Genomic DNA, 23,031 nt, shown 5'->3' with positions numbered 1-23,031 from the left:
TTTTGAAAACTGGTTAAGCATTATCTACTAAAGTTGAACATACACATACCCTATGACCCAGCAAGCAATTTAACTCCTAGGTATATATACTTAAGAGGAATGCATGCAACATGGGCACCAAAAGACCTGTACAGAATGTTCTTACAATAGTCCCAAACTTGAAACAACAAAAATGTTCATCAACAGTCAAATGGAATATACTACAGCAAAGAAACAGAATGATCTATAGCTTCATGGAACAACAGGGATGTCTTACAGACATAATGTTGGACAAAGGAAGCCATATAGAAGAGTACACACTCTATGTTTCCACTGAAACAAAGTTGAGGCAGGGAAGATGTAATTCATGGCTTCAGAAGTCCGGATGATGGTGGTTATTTTCAGGGAGGCAGTGACTGGAAGGGAACACTAGGAGTGTTTTTGGATTGCTGGTGATGTTCAACTTTTTGATCTGGGTGATGATTACATGGGTGTGTTTATGATATGATAATTCATTGAGCTTTATAACCTTTGATTTTTTAAATGTTCTGTATTTACGTTACTCTTAAAGAAAAATTTAAACAAACAATCAAAAGTGCACACCATGTTCCAGGAAAAACTGACAGAGTTTGGTTACTGAATGCCAAGGATAAAGAAAGAATTCAACTGAAAGTCAGGCAGAAAAGGCAAATCACACACAAGAAGAAAAATTAAATGAGGCTTGCCTAAAATTTCTCCTCGGCATTCAACAATAGAAAACAAGAGAACGATGTCTTATAACCTTTGAGGGAAAGAAAATGTAATTCAACAATGTTATACTTTGTTAAGATGTTACTCAATTATAAAGACAGTAGACATGCATTCTTCTTAGGATGACTGCACTTTGAAATATTTCAAGAACATACTGTGTGATATTATGCATGTGTTACTTACACTAAGCTGTAAACCAGTTGCTGGTGACATTCCAATTAGGAATTCACAGTCTAGGGGTGGACACTTAGCATTCGCATCAGAAACTCATCCTCTAGATGTAGAGGCTACAAGTACTTCTATTATCTATCTTGATCAAAACCATTGCTTTGCTAATTAGCACCTTGACTATCTGAAATGGCTTTCTATTGGTGAAATTAGTGGCCTATTAACTACCATGATAAATATCAGAAATGGGCTGTCATCGGTAAAATGAAAGGTATTTATGATATGGGGATTGGCTAAGAATATTTTTAGAGACATTTCTCACCCTTATATTGACAGGGTAAAACCAGTGTAGACCTTGATGTGCTTGAGACTTCAACCCCAGATGGTCTCATTTGGGAGTAACGTCCTACTCACTGAAACAATGGGAGCAGCATCCCTCTGCGCTCTCCGTGACCCTGCACTGCGTGCCACTCTGCTCTCACTGCATAACCTGCCCAGTTCCTCCTAGCCGGGGGAACTCTCTCAGAACAGGGACATGTCCTCTCTGTCTTGTATCCCCAGTCCACAGCATGGTGCTCGGCACATAGTAGACACTCCACAAATGTTTGTTGAATGAATAAATGAGTGAGTGAAGAGGTGAGTAAGTGAGTGGTGGAAGCTCATTTTGATAAAGCTTGATTCAGTCTAGATATCCATCAGCCAGGGCATTATTTGATTTGTGTCAGTAGCAAAGAATGGTAAATGACCTTTTTGTTCCAGTACTGGGCATAATCAATGTCTGTGAAATTCCTCCTCCCTTGTAACTCATCCGATGAGCTTAAAAATGTCATGAAGTCAAAAGGCACCTGGAATATGGACAGGAGATGAGCCATGTTCTCCTCTCTCACCCCTTTTCAGGCAGGAAACACTGGCCTAACATATAACATTAGAGCTGAGGATTTGGGAAAGGTCAGCCCACTCTGGCTGTGTGGGGGCCTGACTTGGACCCTCAGGGTCAGTCTGAGCTCCATGTGTGTGTCCTGTGTGTGTGTGTGTGTGTGTGTGTGTGTGTGTGTTTGTGTTTATATGTCTGGAGGTTCTGCCTCCAGAGCTCCCTGGGCCTAGAACATCCCTGGACGACAGCCTGGGGCCCTGAGCCAAACTCTTCCTGTCTCCTCAGGTTCTCAGGTCAAGGTCCTGGCTCAGAAACAGGTTCTCACTGTTACAGTTTTCCTAAAACCTCAAATGAAGACAAGGATACCAACTGTTTACAAACAGTCTACTCATGAAAAAGTATCCCAAGCCTGTTTTTCTCCTCATGAGTAATAGTAAAGTTTGTTATTCACTGAATCTCAACCAAAAATTAAATTCCGCCCACAAGATGGAGACGCCCAGCTCTTTGCCTGTTGAGGTGCTATTTCTCTCCCCTCCCTTCTGCTTTCCTGAGTCTGCAAACTGGCTCCGTAATCAGCCAGCGATCCTTCCAGCCCTCTCCCCTCCCCCACGCTCTCCCTGAAATCTGCGCTAACACAACAGGGAGCCTTCTGATCTAGACCAACAAGTCCGGGAAATGTAAACTTCATGGGTTCTCGTGGCAAAAATCAGGTCATTCCCTGGTTGTTTATATTTAACTGTTACTTTTGGAAAAGAGAAGACCACAGATAGACAGAACTCAGGAGTGAAGGCGGAGGCTGGCTCGCACACTGCCTGCGTTTATCTGGGTGTGACACAGTCAGGGGCTGAAGCATAGAAGGCCAGAGACCCGGACCCAATGCTGCCACTTTTCATGTTGTATTTCTGGAAGCCCACACATACCTCCTTTTTCCCTCTGGTCTTGGCTACGCAGTCTTTAAAAATAGTAATTTTGAAAAAGACAACCAGACGAGCCAGAAATAGCCAGTGATTCAATGAACCTCTGAACAAATATGGCAATATTGACAAGGAACTTCTAAATTCAGTTTCAGTCTCATGCTTTATTCTCTGAAGGAAGTTAAGTCCACAAGATGGAGAAAAACAGAAATTGAAGTTTGTTTAAGAAAACAAAAGAAAGGCTTTAGAAATGAGAAAAAAGAGCAGAGGAACTCACTGAGGGAACAACTAGTTTGCAGGCGAGCCTTGCACTGTCCGGAGGCTTTGCTCTCCTCGAGGTTTAGAGGCCCCCCGAGGAAGCACATAGATGTGACAGAAGTTCGAATGAGACATGCCTGATTTTATATCCTGGCTCTGCCTTTTTCTGGCTGTGTAACGCAGGCAAGTCACCGACCCTTTCTGTACCTGTTTTCCTATCTGTCAAGTGGAGCTAGCCATTTTGACTCTCAGATTTTTGAATCAGATAAAGTGTGCAAAACTCCTCTCATAGAAAGGGGCACAAAGAGACCTGGGGAGGATGGAAATGTTCTATATTTTGGTTGTGATGATGGTTTCATGGGTGTATACACCTGTGACAACTGAGACTTTTATACTTTAAATAGGTACAGTTTATTGTATGCAAATTAACCCCTCAATAGACTTGTTAAAAAACAGAACAAAAACAAAAAAACAACTCCCGGGACAGAGATGGCATGGAACAAGTGTTTGGTTTATGATAGTTATTTTCTCAGTGCCTAACCAGGGAATGCATCTTGTTTCCACAGCTGTGGCAGACCAGGGGAGGAAAAAAGAAAGGCTCTCTATTTGTTGTTGGACCCAGAGGTGGTGGGCCTTGTGGAGTGAGGTCAAGTTTGGTGTCACTCACTTTCCTGATACTACAGACCAGAAAGTACAAACAGAACCCTTGGAGCTTGGGGTGGAAAGTCTTGAAGGCCTTTCGGAGTCTGTCTGAACACTTGGCAGACACCCTTTGTCAGGGCAAGTTTTAAAGGAGGAACAAGGGGCAAATCATAGAGGAAGAGTCTATGAGTCTCTCACTTCCTGGGTCATCTGTCTTATGCTACTCTTGCCAGCAGCTCTTCTCTCCCAGCCACCCCAGTCGCAGACGGGATAAACAGTCTCACCTACAACCCGGGGCAGAGGTCACAGGACCGCTGAGTGCTGAAGCCAAGAGAGACCTGAGGTGTCGAAGACAACGTGGGGCCAGGACAGTGAGGACAGGAGTAGTCAGTATACCAAGGGAACCACGAGGGCACCTTAGGAAGGCCATAAGTGGGACCCACACGGGCACTGACACTGGGGTCACATGGCCAAGGGTGGCCACTTAGAGCGCTGGGAGGTAGAGACTGTTCTTGGGGTGCAAGTGGCCAGAGAGAAAATATGGTCTTGAAGATGGATATGGATGTAACAAGAAGCCCAAAGGAAACGAAATGTAGCATAAAATTCTCTTGCATACACAATTGGGAGCAAAGCATCAGGATTTTTCTGTAATTAAGGAGACAATCAATTATAGTTAGATACTGAGAACGGTAGAGAGGTAAGACTCGCACTGCCCAACTGGGAATGGAAACCAAGAAGATGTGGATTCGGACAAGAGAATGGAAAACTAAATGGCCAGACCCAGACCCGGACTCTAGGAACTAAAGCTAGAGAAATACCACACACAGAGGGGCGAAAATGGCAGTTAAATAGATTCGCACTCATTTAGGTTAATGGTCCAGGCTAAAGTCCCTGTGCTTAAGTGAGAGACCTCACCACCACCACCTGAGGTGACCTTAACATTGTGGTAAACATACAACCTGGGCGGTGTGCCCGAGGTACCTTCTTGCACCATCCCCCCAGGTGTACGTGCCCCTCTGGGTTCATGCCTGTTCATCATCACAAATTTTAAATTTCAGCAAGCTCATTCAGGCGGTCCTCACCTTACTAATGAATTTTTTTTGAAATCACTGCTCCACTGAATTGATGCTTTAATGAGCAACTAAATTCTCCACCATAGTGACTGCTGTTGGTGTCCTGCCCATGTTCCCTTTCCCAGGCCAGTGGACCATCCCCCAGTGAGTGTTGGCACCTACTGGTTCACAGCCACCCCGTTCTCTATAGAACAGCCCTTGGTGGAGTGGGAGCCTCACCTGGGAGGCTTCAGGCCACATGCCCTTCATGCCCAGCAGCCTGCAGCCAATGACACACTGACATGGAGGAACTCAATGCTGGTCCCCTTGTTTCCCATTGGGACCAACCCTGTGGTGCAATTCACGGGATCAGGCAAAGCAAGAATCCAGCTGAGGCCACATCCTTAACTCCTTCCCCTCACCTATTCTGCTTCCCTAACTTCCCCTCTCCCTCAACAAACCACGTGCATCTGAATAGGCTCTGCTTCTGGAGAATCTCACCCAAGTCACCCAGCTAGTCTTCAAATGCCCAAACAATGACAGATTTGAATGAAATAGTCTTCATAGTAGCCCTGAGCCCTTAAGCCCCCAAAATCTCTGAGACCAAACCCTTCTGAGCCCCAAGTTCTTTTCAGTCTTGATCTCCAAGGTACTTGAGCCTTGAGGCTCTCTGGGCCTGAAGAGGTCATGAGGGGAATAAGGGGCAAGGATGCTATCTCACCCTCAGCAGAGGAGCTCCTAGGGCAGTGTCTATGGGTGGGTTCCACCAGCAGGCTTGCAGTAGGCTCCAGCCATTCACAAGGAAATGTTCTAGGTGGGGGCAGGGAGAAATCCTTGACAACTGCATGATGTGAAGGGAGGGTCAGTGGCTGGCCCAGTACCAAGGAGACGAGTGCTCCCTGGAGAAGTGAGGCAGCTGGGCCACAAGTATGGAATGCCCGGGAGCCACAGGTTAGAAAGTTACCAGCTGCTTGCCCATGGGGTCTCCATCAAGTCCTAAAGCCACATGGGCCATGCCTTTATGAAAGGACCAGCTGCTGGGTTTCAGATTCTGAGACACCTGCTGGCAAAGATTAACTTCTCACCCAAGTAACAGACAGTGGAGGTCACAGACTGCCTTTGATTATTTGTTGTAATAGGGGCTAGAGTCAATAACACACATGGAAGCGAGGAGCCAGGCTCGTGCACAAATCCCTGTAGATCCCTTAAGTGAAAGGGCCTGAATGCCCTCCCTGATCAGCATGAGAGCGAAAGGGAAAGAACGAACATTCGTTGAGCCCAGACCATGTCACAGGTCCTCTTCTAAGTGAGGCACCTGTGGGAACCCCATGGGGTAACTCTATGTGATAAATAGTATCCATTTTTTCATCCGAGCAAATTAAGGTTCAGGGAAATCAAGAAAATTATTGAGTTTCCTCTTCTCTTCTAAGCCTTTCCACTGTCATTTAAATAAGGTTAAGTCTCTCCCATGTTAAAACAATAAAAGCAAGCAAACAAAACAAAACAAACCCCCACAACCTCTTTGGCCCCTTGAACCTCTTTGACCTCTACCCATTGGTTCTTCCCTAATTCTCTTGTCTTCCCTTGGTCCTCTTCCTCCCCCCAGCTCATTCCTGTAGTTACAGCTGTGTGGCTGAGGTGCATCCCACTCCTCACATACACCCTGAAAACACAAGGCCACCAGAACCTTCTTACACTGTGAAGCCAACACACATTTTCTAGCTGTCATTTACTTGATCTCTGCAGCCTTTGAGCTCACTGAGCACTTCTTCCATCTGGAAACACACATTTCCCCTAAAATTTCACCTTCTGCGATACCTCGGTTTCTAGCTTTTCCTTCTACCTCACGGTCTACTGCTTTTCTGTCTCCTCTGAGGCACTCAGTTTACCAGAGACCCCTTTACGGTTGGGACAGTTTTGCTCAACTTTGTATACACAGCACCTAGGGCCCTGCCAGATGTGGGATGGGAGAATGAATGAATGAATGAATGAATGGCTCATCAATCAGTACAAGGAACAGTTATTATCCAAACCCAGATGGGTCCAACTCTAACACCCTTGTTTGACCCAGTCTCCCAAGATGACTTCTCCCCAATTTGGAGCAGTTGCCTAATCAAAAAAGTTCATGTTTGTTGGAAAAACAAATGCATAAAATGGAGTGAAATACCTGGTGAAGATATTCTTGTAACACACACACAGACACACACACACTTCTTATAACGACACATATACTTTCAATGTTAAATCTACATAGTAACGAAAACTGTAACAGTCTGTATATTCAGCCAAGTGTAGAAATCAGAATTCCTGCCCAGCAGCTAAAAGCTCTAACAACCCTGCCTTGCAATGAGAAAATAAACACCATTTCAGACACACAAAACCTGCATTTAGTTCTCATTCTACTGGGGCCAGTAAACAACCCATTTGGCTGGTGGGAGTGGCTCATGAGAAGGTGTGGCTTCAGCTCTCACCAGAAATAGAGCCAGTTCATTAAAGATCTCAGGGTGAGTACGAGTCTGCTTTGAGGTGACACGTTCAACAAACAGGAAGCTTGGGCCTTATGCTTAATTTTCTCTGACAGGTGAATGGTCAGAATTGGCAGGGAGCTCCTGCCTGACAAAAAGCAACAGCAGCAGAAGAAAGATGAGGAAAGTGCTAGAAGGTTGCTCAATTTATGCTTCTAGCACTTGTCCCAGTCTGTAACTTTTTGTTATTAGAATGTAACAAGGCAAGGAGATACACTGACAGGAAGTTTTTAGAAGCTTTTGTAACAATTTGACAAGGGAATTTTATATCTATTTAATTAAAAAATGGGGTTTATAATCGGAAATCTTTGTTTATTTTAGTTCTATATTAATTTATTTTTATTGCATTTTACTAAAGTATCCATCCTCCAATGACTAGAAAATTTTTTTAATGGTCCACAGTTTGAGAAGTAGTGAAATAGACAAGAACAAAAAAAACACTATTCATTAAAAGACACTCCAAGAGGAAAAAGATAAGCCACAGAATGGGAGAGTATATCTGCAACACATGAAGAAAGTTTTATGTAAAAAAGAAATCTTACATTATGTAAATAATCAATTCAAATCAATTAGAAAAATGGGCAAAAGCTTGGACACTTTACAGAAGAAGTGCTAATGCCCAATTAACACGTGACAAGTGCTCAACCAGAGAAATGAATGTTACAACTACAAGTCACCCGGAGTAGTCACTAGATTGGCAAAAAGGCAAAAGTGTCAGGGCTGGCCTGTGGTGTAGTGGTTAAGTTTGGCATGCTCCACTTTGGCAGCCCATGTTTGCAGCTTCAGATCCTGGGCATGGACCTACACCACTCGTCAACCACTCGTCAAGCCATTCTGTGGCAGCGACCCACATACAAAATAGAGGAAGACTGGCACAGGTTGTTAGCTCAGGGCTAATCTTCCTCAAGCAAAAAAGGAGGAAGATTGGCAATGCATGTTAGTTCAGGGCCAATCTTCTTCACCTAAGAAAAAAAAAAGGGGGGGGAGTCTCACAATCCTGAAGGTTGGTGAGGATGCTGAACAAGAGCTGTCATACACAGCTAGCGGGAGAGTCAACTGCTCCAAACACTGTACTTTAGAAAACTCCCCGGCAGCATCCACTAAAGCTGAACACACACCTATGCTGTGGTGAGCAATTCCAGTCCCAGGAATCAACAGAAAGGTGTTCACATCTGAACCAAATGACATGCATGAGAACAATTGTGGCAGCGTAAGTTGTGAGAGCCACAAAATGAAACCAAGCCACAAGTCTCCCAGCAGACTGCAGAAATAAATGGTAGTGTATTCACGATATGGATAGTAAATAGCAGTGAAGACAACAAGCCACACCTCAGGCAACAATGTGGATGAATCTTGCATACAAGGCAGCACCCTAGTCTCCTCATGGTTCCCCCAGGGGATCTGCAGGACATTCTAGGGACAAACTGTCCCCAAAATTCAGTTAACACTGTGGTGCTGGAGTCATTCCCCTCTATAGAGCCAGGCTCCACTCCATACCCAGATGTCGTGGGGGGTCAGGAAGGTGGTCCCTGAAGAAGTCTTGGGGTGAGAGGAGCCCTGTGAGATCAAGGAACAGTGCAGGCTCTAGCAGGAGGTCCACGGCGTAGGAATCATAGCCCAGGTCGAGATGGGGGAGGCCAGGCCTGGCTGTGGCTGGAGACAGTGATTTCCGATAGTGGGAGAGGTGGGATGCAGAAGCCTGGGACCCCCAGGTATGTGATAATAAGGGAATGGGGACATCTGGGAGAATCTGATCAGGTTTGGGGAGCTCAATGCCCACCAGGCGTCTTTTTAGTCTCAACTAAACATTCAGACTCATGACAGCCACAGGCTACAGGCCAGGGAATAGAGCAAGGCAGCAGCACGCGGCAGGCAATCCTCACCAGTAGGAGCAGTCCACACGGCTGCCCTGGAGTCACTCTCCCTGCTTCTCCCTCCCCCCGTCCCCGACACCCCTATAATGGCTCGGGTGCAAGGGAACAGGACTCGCATGTGTGGCTGTGGATCCACCCTGGTTTACAAGCCCCGTGCCCCACAAGAGACGACAGCTCTTGTCACAACCCATAGCGTAGCTCTCAGGGTCCCCACAAGGATCGTGCCCAGTCACAAGAATCCCCACACCCAGGGAAGCCCAAAGCTGGGAACGTTCCTCTCCTGTATTCATGGCAGCCCTCCCAGCCCAGTTCACCAATCAGGAGTCATTTTTACCCTACGCATGGTTGCTTGGTACCACAGCTGGCAGGCCATGTTGATCAGGTTTCCAGGGAAACAAGCTAGAACATTAACCCAAGGTCAACTCTGTCCTTACTGAAGAAGAGAGGGTTTTGTTCATCCTTTACCCCCAGCATGGAAAACGAAGAGCTCACTTGTGGATACATGGCCTTTGAAACGCGGTAGGAACGCCCAAGTGGACATGTTGCCAGGTCCAGAACTCAAGGGAAAAATCTGAAAGTCTCTTTGAAAGGGACTTTTGTGGAGAAGAGTCCACCACAGGCCACCAGCAGAAGTGGAGCTGCGTGGCTCACAGTGTGTGGGCAGGTGGAGGTGGCCCAGCCGGGGCGGCTTACCTTTCCCGCAGGCCTGCACCTGGCCGTACCACTCCCCACAGCTGTTACACAGCAAGGTGAAGGCGGTTTCTCGATGGCCCGTGACGTGGCCCGGGGCACACACATACAGCAGCTCATCCCCCATCTCCAAGCCGGTGCGTCCCTGCAGGATGGTGTGTGGGAACGAAGGCGGGTCTCCGCACGGCTTCTCTGAGGAGAAGGATCACAATCAGCTTTCCCAAACTCTGGGAAAAGACAAACTTAAAAAGCAACTCTCCCCTCCTTGGGTACCGCCTGCACCCTGAACAGGGCTCCCAGGGGCTGCTTCCCCTTCACTCCGGCATCCCCAGGGCCTGGCAGAATGCCTGGCACAAATGAGGCACTCAAAAATACTTGTTGAGTGAATGAATGTGCTGCAAAGCGCTACAACGTTGTATTTTAAAATTGCCAGGCAGCCTTACCCTGTAATGTCTCCTTGAAAGGGGGACCCAGAGACATATGCTTTGCAGCAAGCCCCTTTTTTGCCTTATTTACATAAGTGACAAAGGGCTACTCTGTCAAAAGCTAAATTGTTCCAGACTATAGAGTACAGAGATGGTGCCTCTCCCCTCCCCCAACCTCAACCCTGACAGTAACACTGGTAACAGTTTGGTATATACAAATAATACAGATATAGATACATATAGATACAGACACATATACATACACACATAGATGGATAGATATATAACAGTTCTGTATGTGTGTGTGGCTTTTAACATAAATGGGATTACATCATATGTATTACTGAGTACCTGCTTTTTAAAAAAATAAACTACTTTTTAGAGCAGTTTTAAGTTCACAGCAAAATTAAATGCAAAGTACAAAGAGCTCCTATGTAGCCCCTGGTCCCACGCATGCGCAGCCTACCTTACTAGCAACATCCAGCACCACAGCGGTACATTTGTTACAAGTGATGTATTTCCATCGACATATCATTATTACCCCAAGTCCATAGTTTACAGTCGGGTCCACTCTGCGGGGGAGCCTGAGGCTTGGATCTGCGGATGGAGAAGAGCCCGTCCCTGCCCTGGAACCTCTTCCTGGGCCTGCCCTCAAGCTGGCCCCGGGAGTCACTCTTGGGGGATATGGCCCAGGTCCCCTTTCTAACCCTGCCCTAGTCCTCCTGTGAGAATGTTTTTACTGGCATATTTTTCTTTTTTACTGGAAATGAGCCTTTTAGGAATGAACGTAGACTGGATTGTATTAAAACTTGTAAATTGCTTACGAAAAACCTGTGGCTGGTCCAAGAAGCAGCCACTAAGGGGCCCAGCCAAGGCTTTGGCCAGTGAGGGAGCACAAAAAGTAAGGCAGGGAGGGCCCAAGCCTTCCTCCTTCCACATTGGCAAGAGCCCTTGAGTTCCACTCGGGTGACACCCCTGGGCTCAGTGGTCCACGGCACATAAGCAAACACACAGCCCGATGATGTGGAACGATACTTTCAATGGTGTTAGTTGAGGAACGAGGTTAATGGTTACAGATCTGGGGCAGCAGTGGGCGCTCTTGCTGTGGTCTGAAGCCCCTCCCCCACTGCCTCCTCTGAGGTAGTTATAGATCGAATAAACTGCATTTAAAATATAAAAAATATCTTAGTGGGAAATCTTCAAGTTTCCCATCAAGTATGATGTTAACTATACATTTTTTGTAGATGTTCTTTATCAAGTTAAAGAAGTTCTCCTCTATCCCTAGTTTGCTGGGAGTTTTAATTAGGAATAGGTGTTGGTTTGGTCAAATGCTTTTTCTGTGTCTATCAACATGATCATGTGCTTTTTCTTTTTTAGCCTTTGATATGACGGGTTACAGTAATTGAATTTTGAATGCTGAACCAGCTTTGCACGCCTGGGATTAATCCCACTTGATTACAGTGTATAATTCTTTTTACATATTGTTGGATTCAAATTGCCAATATTTTTATTGAGGATTTTCGCTCCATGTTCATGAGCGATATTGGTCTGTAGTTTTCTTTTCTTGTAATGTCTTTGTCTCATTTTGGTATTAGGGTAATGCTGGCCACAAAAAATGAGTTAGTATCCTCTCTGCTTCTCACTCCTAGAAGAGATTGTAGAGAATTGGTATAATTTCTTCCTTATTTGGTAGAATTCACCAGTGAACTCATCTGGGCCTGGTGCTTTCTGTTTTGGAATGTTATTAATTATTGATTCAATTTCTTTCCTTACATCCTGGACCAGAAACAAGAAGTCCTTTTCTCCCCCCCTAATGTTCTAGAGCTCTTTCCACATTAGTACTAAAAATTACCTCAAGCTTTTGAAAGGCTACATTATAGCACACATTATTTCATCATTACACAGACATTTATGCTGATTCCAAATCTGCACTATTAAAAACAATGCTACTATGAACAGCCTCATATGTACCTTTCTGCACATATCTTATTTCGTTAGGATAAACTTCTAGAAGGGGAACTGCTGCATCAAAGTGACGCAGTGAAAAAAAGGAAAAATTTTTGTTTTTGTTTTTTGAAAAAAAGGAAATAATTTTTAATTCAAATTTCCTCTTCTAATTTTTTATGTTTGAAAGGAGAGCCTTAAGTCCTTATGCAATCAAATTACCTAAGAAGCATATTGCTTAAAAGAATATATGCTAAGAAAAGATGAAAATAGAAAATACAACTTGTGCCTTAAGCCACCCTGCTTGGCCTGACAGTTTGTACTTCTGGTAGCACTTTCTCAAAGAGTCACAGCTATGCACATTCTTTAACACGAGAGATTTTGAATGAAAAAGCGTGGCTGTCCTTTGGAAAGCCAGTGCAGAGTGCTGCATTTCAAGCAAAACCGCCTTGACTGCATAGCCCATGAGATCAAGGGTTTATTTCACCTATGCGGCAAGTAGGGACAGGCAGCCATCTGAAAGTTGCCACAAATCCAGGGGCACCCCCACCGAGCAGAGAGGCATCATCCTTGGGGTCACTTGGCCTGAGCAGGGCATCCTGAGAAGAATGGACCAAAGTCATCAGCCTCAGTCAAGTCAGGCTGGCCCGAATTCCAGCTAGTATCTCAGGGGCAAAAGGCTCTGTCTCTCTCTCCACCATCCTCAGCTGCCTATGACTCATGCTGGATGTTTTCTCCTCTTACCAGGATCTAGTTCCCGCAAACTGAAGGCTTTTCATCCAATACTCACTATCAAAGGACCAGTAAATATCTTCTGGCTCACCCAGCTCTATTTGTGGAACATAACACCAACTTCTTGAAAGGAAAATCCAGGAGCAGGTAACTGCTTTGAGAGTAGATAAAGGGGAACTTCAGGCCAAATTCACACCCTACTAGACTCATGGGATCTTCTTCCTGAGAGTTAATTTCCAGAATCCAGGGGCTAGAATCTGGCTCAGGAAAACCACAATAACGCTCCTGAGTGTCTGGATACACAAATCATGTGTTTCTGGATTTCCCACAAATGCTCAAGACAGGAAACACACTGCTTCTTAGCTGGTGTGATTTCAGAAGCTCCAGGACAACAGTTCCATGCGCTAACACAACTAAGTGTGTGCCAAAAACACCACTCATATCCAGGTGCAACTTGAATTAGTTCCTTTCACTAACTTTCCCATCTTGAAACTCACAAGGGAGCTATGGAAAATAGCTGGCTAAATACCTGGGCCCTCCTCTCCTTTCTAAAGAAACTTACATTTGGACAGTCTTCACAGCAACTTCTCAATTATTCTGCAGGTGGGGATTGCGGCTTGTGGATTTCTCAAACCTTAGAGCTGGCTTTCAACAGAAAGAGCAAATTCTATTTTTTTCCTTTCCAAGGAAAAAAGATTTTATAAAAGATCTTGTCCAATCAAACAAATAGTATGAATAAACAGCGACTCATTTTTTCGATTTAAAAGGACACATTTGCTTGCCAATCAGAGCTTCTGATATCCAGTGTTTCCACAGAGTTTAAAACTCATATGAAAAGTGATGCTTTTATTTTGAGAAATTCTAAGACTTTCAACATGACTTTTGAAATTCTAAAGAAGAGCCTGTAAAGCCCCATTATTATTTCACAAACCAAGAGGTAGAAGTTCTAACACAAATACCTGACCCTTACTCCTTCCTTTTGGTGTAACCTAAGCTATGAAGTTGTCTTTCATGCATACCTGCCCAGCTCCCACTCATCCTACTCCACCCAATACACAACCAGCATTGCCCTCCCTGCTCCATCCAATTTTATTCTTGGTTCTCAAACTCGAACACACATCAGAATCACCTGAAGGGCTTGTAACACAAGCACACACATAGCTGTGTTTTTGAGTTTCTGACCCATTCATAGTTAGGACCCAAGAATCTGCATTTATAACAAGTTCCCAGGTGATGTGGATGCTGCTGGTCCAGGCACCATCCTTGGATAACTACTGCTCTAGATAAAAACCTACCCTCAAAAACAGGCAAAACGCATACACAGTGACAGGAATCAGAACAGAGATTGCTTCTGGCTGTGCTGGATGGGGAGGGGCGGAGGACTTTTGGAAAAGGACTCCAGGGAGCTTTCTGGGGGTGAAGGAAATGTTCTCTATCTAGATTGGGTGTTGATTATACAAGTGTATACTTGGTCAAAACTCATCAACTTAAGACCTGTGCATTTTGCTCCCGTAAATTATACTTCAATGAAGTAACTTAAAAAATACCTCTCCTCCAAAAACTCAGCAATTTATTCAGCATGCAATATAAATGGTTGAAAATTATTCACGACCACTCCTAAAAGGGACTGCATTTGACAAGGATCCATGACTTAAGATAGTGGTTTCCAACTTGCATGCTGTCTACTGAGGAAGCACTACAGTGTTTGTGAGATGTAGGCGAGTTCATATGCAAATAACCCCCATGTCAATTAATAGATCTAAATCAATTACTATCACATGGAATCTACACAATACTAGTTCCTGAGTTTCTCGTCCTAAAAAAATTATTTTAAAAAGTGTTCTAGAATGAAATGATACAACATCCAGTGTTTGCTTTAAAATATCTCAATGGGAGAAAAACATTGGCAGAAAAAGATGAAACTAAATTGGCAAAATATTGATAACTATTGAAGCTGGGTGATGGGTACATGGGGATTTGGTATAGTATTCTCCCTAACTTTGTGTGTGTTTGAAAATTTTCATGATAAAAAGTTTTAAAATTGTCCCTATAGGTAATTCTTACACAAGCCAGAAAATTTGAAAAACTCACAGGGAAGAAACATCACAGGAAAAATAAAAATTTTCCCTTAATTTCACCAATGATAACCACTGTTAACATGGTTTTTACCTTTTCAGTGTTACACAAACATACATACACACACGCACACAATATTTTGCCAAACTATAACTGTTTTGTTTTGCAGCTTGTTAATTTAACACTATATTGTGAAATTTTCCCCTGTCAACAAATATTTGTATTATTTGAACTTATTTGTAAATGACTATATATTATTCCACTTATATGGATTTACCATAATGGACCCCCTCTTTTGGGAAATTAACTTTGTTTCCATTTTTTCCCTACTAAGTAATGAACATTTTTGTAACATACCTTTGTACTCATCAATGCCAATTTCTTTAGAATAAAATATTCAAAGTGGAATTGATGGTTGAAAGGGCATATATATTTTTAAAGCTTCTGATAGGTTGTGCCAAGTTGAATATGAGTATTTAAGAATCTACACTCCTAGCAGTGGTATATAAATTTGCCTGTTTCTCCTCAAAACACTGGAGACCATCATTCTTTGTAAACTTTGACAGTTTCATGGGCCAAAAAAGCGATTTCTTATATTAACATGCCTATCTTTAATTGGTAAAAGAGTTGAATATTTATTCACCAACTGTATTTCTTAAAAATATTTCTCTACTGTGGTCCACATCTTTTTCTTATCAACCTATAAGAGATCTACATTGTCTTATTTTCCCAAATTCTTAACTGATAACCTAGTACTAACTCTCAAAAAATCCATCCATCCTTTCCCCAGTGACCTGAAGTTTCAACTATTCCCCGCACTATATACTTATGTATGTCGTATCTGTTATGGTCCTTTCAGCCTTTTGCACTGAAGTATTTGTCTATTTGTGTCTTGGTGCCAAATGACTTTGTTCACCGTGGCTTTAAAATGTGTTTTGATATCTGAGCCTCTCTTATTATTTGAATGGGGTTAAGTCAGTAAGACTGAAGCATAAAGTACAAGGGAGGCAGGCAGGCATGAGTTTATGGAGGGCCATATAAACTAGGTAGGAAGTTTGGAATTTTTCTGGTGGAGAATGGGGAACCATTAAAGAGTTTAAAACAGAAATAACATGATCCCGTCAGCACTTTAGAAGGAGCCCTGCTTGCAGTGTGGAGACCGGATTGAGGAAACAAGCCTGGAAACTAGGGGACCAGTTAGGAGGCTACTGGAGATGACCAAGATAGCAGGACAGGAGCTGAAATGAGGTGCAAGAACCAAGTGGATCTGGGAGATACTGAGAAAAAATGCACAGAATTTAGGACTGAAAAGATGTGGGGGTACAGGAGAGCATCAGGGCCAAGGGAGGGGCTAGGGAGGCCAAGGCATTATGAGCACAGTTTGGGACCTACAGAGGTTGAAGTTCCAGGGGAAGTGTCCATAAGTAGCTGCATGTATAGAATCTGGGACTCAGTGCAGACACCTAGGCTTGAGAAAACGATTTGGGATTAATGAGCATTTAGATGAAAATTGAAGCCATTGGAGTGTTGAGTGAGGAAAGATGAGGGCCCAAGTCAGAGGCTCAAGGAGGTGAGCAGAGAACGAGGAGTTCACAAAGGTCACCACTACAGCCAGACAGATAGAAAACCCAAAGGAAATCAAGGGAAAACATGTTTCAGTGAGCAGTGCATGGTCAAGTACTTAAGGCTACAGAAACAGCAAGCAAAACACAGGCTGAGAAATGGCTACTATATTTAGCCATAGGGAAGCTACCAGTAACCTTGGTGAGAGCAGTGTCACTTCAGTGATGGGACAGCAGCCAGAAAGCAGTGGATGGAGGAATAAAGGAATGATGGGAGGGGAGATAATGCAGACCATTATTTCAAGTAGAGGATTTCTGGGGCTATGAAGAGGGGGAGAGAGACATGGAGTAACAGCTTGATGAGAATATGATTTTCTAAACAGTTTCGAGTGATTTTATTTGTTTTGATTCCTTAAAATAATTCCCTTTCTTTTGAAATGTTGACACCTTTCACTTGTCTTGTAATTCTTTGCTGCTTGCTTAGTCCCCTAACTGACCAGTGGTGTGCTGATAAATGTTAACCACCAGCTCTCAGAGGGGGAAACTGTTGGGGAGTCGGGGAGGGAGTGGCTGTCGCATAGGGAGTTGACAATGTCTGTACACAATAGTACACAATAGACAAGCTTAGTGCAATTTCTGACACATAGTTCTCAATAAACCATAGCTATAAAAAGAGCCTGACATAATTAAAGATGAGCAAAAAGATATATATATGAGGATGTTCAATCATAGCATTATTTATTATAGTGAAAACCATGGAACTACCAAAATGTCTCATAACAGAAGAATGTTTAATTTATGGTACATCTGTATAATGGATTGTTATAATAGCCATTAAAAATCATCCTTTGAAGAATATGCAATGCCATGAGAAGATATATATTAGTGAGTGAAAAAAACAGAATTTTGTCCATACAATCCCAATTTGGTAAACCAAATAAAAATGTAGGAGAAAAAAAGACTGATGCTAAAGTAGTTATCTCATGGCAGACGGATTATGAGTGATTTAAATTTTCCTTATACTTTCTACTACAATGACCACATATTCATGTTTATAATTAGAAAATATATTTAATATGTAAAGTGAAGCTAATGACACCTATCTCATAGGGCTGTTCCCAAAGTTAAATGAGCTTATGCTTTGCCCAGTGCCCACTACAAGCCTGGAACTTAACAGGAACATAAATAAAAATGAATTCCATTTCCCAAGTAAATAGTTGGAGACTGATGATCTTTTGAATCATTCTTCCAGTAATCATGGTAACTGAATGCCCAGTTCCCATAAACCAAATATAGCCAAGTACATGATGACTGAACAGGAATTAAATGCCATTTGTGGCCATGAAAGGGCAAAACAAAATGGCTCGTAAGATCAGATCAGATATGGGCCCATATTTCCCATTGTTAATATGGCAACAATGGTCAGTGACAGCAGCTTCGTTCAAGGTGAGAAGCAGCCAGAAGAACTGGGAACACAGAGGGATTGCTGATGGATGCAAACTCTTGGAGTTGGGCTATGGTCCATGAAAGCAGCAAATGACGACACAAGAGGATTTGCAGGAAAGATCCCCCAACCCTACCACGGGCATGAGCTGCATTTCTGGATCTGTCAGGTTGTCTTGCTTCCAACAACAATGGACCTCTGTAGTGAGCAGGGTGAAGCACAGATCCACTTGTAACTATTCTACCATCCACACACCCTCCCCCAGAGGGAATTTTCTACATCAAGCCTTGATTGATGATCAAGTATTGATAATAGCTAGGGTGACTATATAATTTATTATCCATACCAGGACACTTCTGAAAATGAGAGGGAGCCCTGTCAATCATTACACTGGGACAACCACCATAACCATGGACTGTCCTGGGAAAACTGAAGGCAGGGTCCCCTCATATGAGATTTATCCATCTCGGCTGGAATAGCTGTCCCTGGGAAGATGAGCAATTCAGAGGTAAAAAGAAAAGAGCACCTCAGAAAACAAAAGCCCTTTAGTGTCTGGGTTTAAGTCCTTGTTCCCCTACTTACTAGCTGTGTGACTTTGGCAAGTTACTTAACCTTGCTGTGCCTCAGTTTCCTCATCTGTAAAATAAGGATAACAGTAACTTCCTCAGGGTTGTTGTGAGGATTAAACGAGTGAACACAGGTAACATTGTGGATGCTATACAGATGTTAGTTATTATTCTCTTCCTGAAGTCAAAAGTCCGAAGCACATGCCAAGTCTATTATTAGAGGTGCAGCCTCAGGGTCAACAGAAGTGGTAGAGATGGAAGCATCAGGCTTGACTGGGTCTTGGGACCTGCTGCACAGGGTTGGGAAGAGCAGGACAGGAATGTGTGTGGGTGACAGCTCCCATCTGCACCTCCCAGGAGCCGCATGACCTCTCTGTCCTTCAGTTTCCTCATCTGAATAAAAAGAAAGATAATCTCCTCCCTACAGTATTGCTTTGAGGATTAAATGAGATGATATATGCAGGAAAGCTTTGGAAAGAAAGAATTTTGGAATTGTAAAGCTGCTTGATGATTTTTTCTTGTTCTGTTTCATTAAGATTTTATTTATATAAATAAAATTCACCAAATTTAAGTGTACAGCTTAATAATTTTTGCTAAACATATACAACTGTGTAACCACCACCACAATCAAGGTATAGAACACCTCTCCTAAACAATTTCCTCCTTGCCCTCGGCCTTGGATGCCCTCTGCAACCCCACCTCAAGCAACCACTGTTTTACTGTCCATCAGTAGTAGTTCTGCCTTTTCTAGAATTTCATTCAAATGGAATAATACAGTACGTAACCTTTTATGCTGGGCTTCTTAGCATAATGTTATTGAGATTCATCCATGTTTAGCATGTATTAATATTTCATTACTCTTATTGCCAAATAGTAATCCATGATGTGGATATACCACAATTGTTTGATCCATTCACCAGTGGATGGACATTTGGGTTGCTTTCAGTTTTTGGCTTTTACGACAAAGTTGCTATGAACATTTGTGTGCCCAGGTTCTTGTGGTCCTAAGTTTCTCCTGGGTCAATATCTAGGTGTGGAATTGCTCAGTTGCATGGCACATGCATACTAAACTTTGCTCAATGATTTGGAAAGAAATTATGGGTTGATTGATTGGAAATAGTGTGACATCAAGGTGAAGGAAGAAACCATGCTATGATCACTCTGTATTGTTAGAGTTCATGTGTGCTAGAAACTAATCATAGTCACAGCTCATACTGTATTGCTGAGGTCTCACTCTGTGCCAGGCACTGGGCTGAGTGATTTACTTGCATTACCCATTCTGTCCTCTTGACAACTTTATGTCTTGGATTCTAATATTATTCCCAAGGCAGGTAAGCGGTAGAGCCAAGATTCGAACCCAGGGATTCTGGGTAGAGAGTCCACGGGACTAACCACCGTGCACTATCGTGTTCCAGGGGTTGTTTCCTCTGAGCACACAATGGTTCAGCTCCGATGAACCTTCTTGTCATAAACAAGGGGCTCAGAGCACTTTGCACAGAGGACAGGTTTGGGGGTTCCTCCTCTACTGGACTGCACCACTGGCAGCCAGAATGATCTTGAGAAAATGGTCAAAAGTCACCTCCTATCCACAAACCCCACAACAGTTTCCCACTTTCCCTTAAAAGTCAGTCCAGTTCTCTCACCCCTGCATATCTCGCTCTTTTCCCGACCTCTCCAGCCCTATCTTGGACCACTCTCCCCTTGCCTGAACCATCCAGGCACACTTCCCCAAACACACCAAGCTCTTGCCTGCACAAAATAAGTGTTTTTAAAGCATAAACTGGATGTCTTATACGTATTCTGAGACCTGCACACTATGTCTTGGAAGATCTCCATGTCATAGCTCTCACTCCATTCATTCTAATTGCTAGTTCTTCCTTCCTCTCTCCCTCCCTCTCCCACTTCCTTCCTTCCTCCCTCCTTTCTTTCTTTTGTGATCATGGTAAGAAATTCATTCAGTACAGAAGCGTTAAAAGTAGAAAGTGAAAACACCCCTTCCCCAAGATCGGCCCCTTCCACTGCCCAGAGGTGACCCCATTAGCATTTTGGGTTTAGAAAGCAGTTCTGATTCAACCCCTGATGGTCTACACAGCCTCCAGCTGCCCTCATCCCTCCTGCAGACACTTCACTCTCCTTGACGACATCACCGACGCTTCTCTCAGCCCCCAGCTGAGTTCAAGATGGGCAGTAATGCTAGTAATTGGTTTGACCCCTCTGAGGAGGACCATTATGTGATCTTAAAATAATATTATTTTGGTAAATTCTATCCATTGGTTCTCCCCAAACAGGCTCCTGGAAGGCATTAGCGCTGTCTCTCCACTTGAGGATTCTCCTGACAGTAACCCCGCCCAGCAATTCCTCCGTGGTTGGTTGAATCAGTTGTACTAAATGAGATTCTGAAGTTCAAGGGAGACAGGTGTGGTTGGAATTTAGACCAGGCCTCCTAGGTCTATCGTCACAGACGAGTGTTGCTTCTTCCATTAAACACTTTTGATCTGTAAAGTACACCTGCAACCCTCAGCCTCTACAAACAGAAGAATGCTCGTGAGTGCTTTACTGGAGGGAAACGATAAGAGGAAGAGTCAAACGTGTGCTGTAAGCTGATGAGCTGCCCAAAAGTCACACTAAGAGAGCTAGCTGTGTGGATGTGAGTCCCCATGTCCGGGAAGACAGGCCTTTAAATGACCTTACTATTGAGTAAACTGAGGCAGGTCAGGCCTAGGTGGATACGGAGAGGGGCCAGGAGACAGAAAGAAGGAAGCGCTCTGTATCCGAATTGCATATGAGTGGCTTTGATCATGGGCTCCTAAGGAGGGAAGGCACTTGAGTGTTACCCTATGTCATAGTCAAGGGGATTCTGACCACCACCGAGGCGGTCCAGGCCCACCTCCCCTGAGCCACCAGGTCATCCTCTGAACTTCCCCTCCAGCGCCAGGTTCCTTCCACATCCCAGATGTTTCTCTCAGCTCATCTTCACCAACAAAAGAGGAGACATGAAGGGCCACGGAATGTACATTATTCATTCTTTTTAAGCATGAACAGAAGTGCAGCTGGAAATTGGAGGCCTCAGGCAAACACAAGAGAGGGACCCGACTCTGTGAGGAGAGCTGCTCACTCACTGCTACTCTGCAACGCAATGTGGGCTGCGTGGGTGCACGTGCCCCCACGTGGGCTCAAGAAAGCGTCGCTTCCTGTGGTACGTTGTGTGACAGGGCAGAAAACCTGGACTTTGGAGTCAGAAAGAGCCACATCCTAATTGCTAACTGTGGCTTTGGGCAACTTCTAACTCTGAGCCTACACAAGCTGCTGGAGGATTTGGTGGGGTATTATAAGTCCTTCTGGTAGATATTCTGTAAATGTTTGTGTGGTCTTTCCTCTATCTGGAGCACACCTTGCTTTGTGTTTTTTATCTTTCTGCAGAATTCTGAGCCCCATAAAGACACTTTCTAGGAAAGCTAATGACAGACTGTCACTAAGCAAGTGACCCTTGCAGGTCCAGAGGCTATTGTGGAACAGCACATAGTTAAGCACCTCCAAGTCTTGAGAACAAAGTTGCCCCTGGTGTACTCAGCTCTGGGAGCTCATGTGTGTGTCTGTGAGGCCGGGCTTTGGGCTCCTCCTCACGTTTATCTCATTCCAGAAAGCCAAACACAACTAGCCGAACACGCCAATGGGTCCAGAGTGCAGCCCCAGGTCTTCTGAGTAGCACAGAAGTGGAGAATCTGTCCAGGTTGTTGGTGCCTACAGCCCCAGGCTACAGAGATATCACAGAGGTATCTGCCCCAGGGGCTAAGGAACCATTGGCGCCATTTCTCTGGCTGCCCAGACACTTGGCCTTCCTGGGAACTGGCTGTTTGTGCATCAGGTCTGATCTAGCCCACTGTTTTAGAATGGAAGAGCTCAGTCTTGGGAAAGCAAGAACCGATGCTGTCGAAGCCTGGGTGTGTGGGTGGCAGGGGAGAGGGCATCAGTACTTACTGTGATGGTGTGTATTTGGACTGCCCTCTGCAGCCACCTCACACCTGCCTGGCAGCTACTGGAGCCCCCAGGGATGTTCTGAACCTGACTCACTCTCCTGAAGCACTAATACAATAGCTCACCCAGAGCTAGTCTCTCCGGAACCACTGGGATCCCTTGCTTCCTCTATTCTCCTGTCTCCAATGTCCTCTCCTCCCTGCCTTACCCATTATTCCCACAAAACAAAATCCTTCAGATTCCACTGCCTTAGGAAGTCTCCCTAATTACTGTCCTCCATTGTGTCACGGAAACACATTAATCTCTTATCCTTATACACTGTCAACTTCTTGGGGGTGGAGATAAGTCCTATCTATCTATCTATCTATCTATCTACCTACCTACCTACCTATCTATCTAAAGTACCCACAAGTCTGAGCATTGGACTTTGCATTACCCTGGACAAATAAATAAACAAAGGGCCAATGCCAGGTCAACGGTAATGAACTCACAGTCTTCCACACTCCTTTGGGAGACCCTAAACTAAACGAATGCTATCAGGTGTTCAAAGCAGTGCAATTAATTGGTTCCAGTCTCCTGAT

At 44.1% G+C, this 23,031-nt stretch overlaps 1 protein-coding gene across 1 annotated transcript in view; it reads right to left on the bottom strand.

The window, feature by feature from the left end:
* SUSD5 (sushi domain containing 5) overlaps window positions 1–23,031 on the bottom strand; it is a 58,925-nt gene that overhangs the window by 14,315 nt on the left and 21,579 nt on the right. The window contains exon 4 of the mRNA XM_014851832.3: window positions 9,730–9,918. Coding sequence (XP_014707318.1) covers window positions 9,730–9,918 — 189 coding nt within the window. The remainder of the gene's footprint in view (window positions 1–9,729; window positions 9,919–23,031) is intronic.

The sequence above is a fragment of the Equus asinus genome, chromosome 21, assembly GCF_041296235.1.
Source record: "Equus asinus isolate D_3611 breed Donkey chromosome 21, EquAss-T2T_v2, whole genome shotgun sequence".
Lineage (NCBI taxonomy): Eukaryota > Metazoa > Chordata > Mammalia > Perissodactyla > Equidae > Equus > Equus asinus.
The sequence above is the reverse complement of the archived record's forward strand: the minus strand, read 5'-3'. Positions and strand labels throughout refer to the sequence as shown.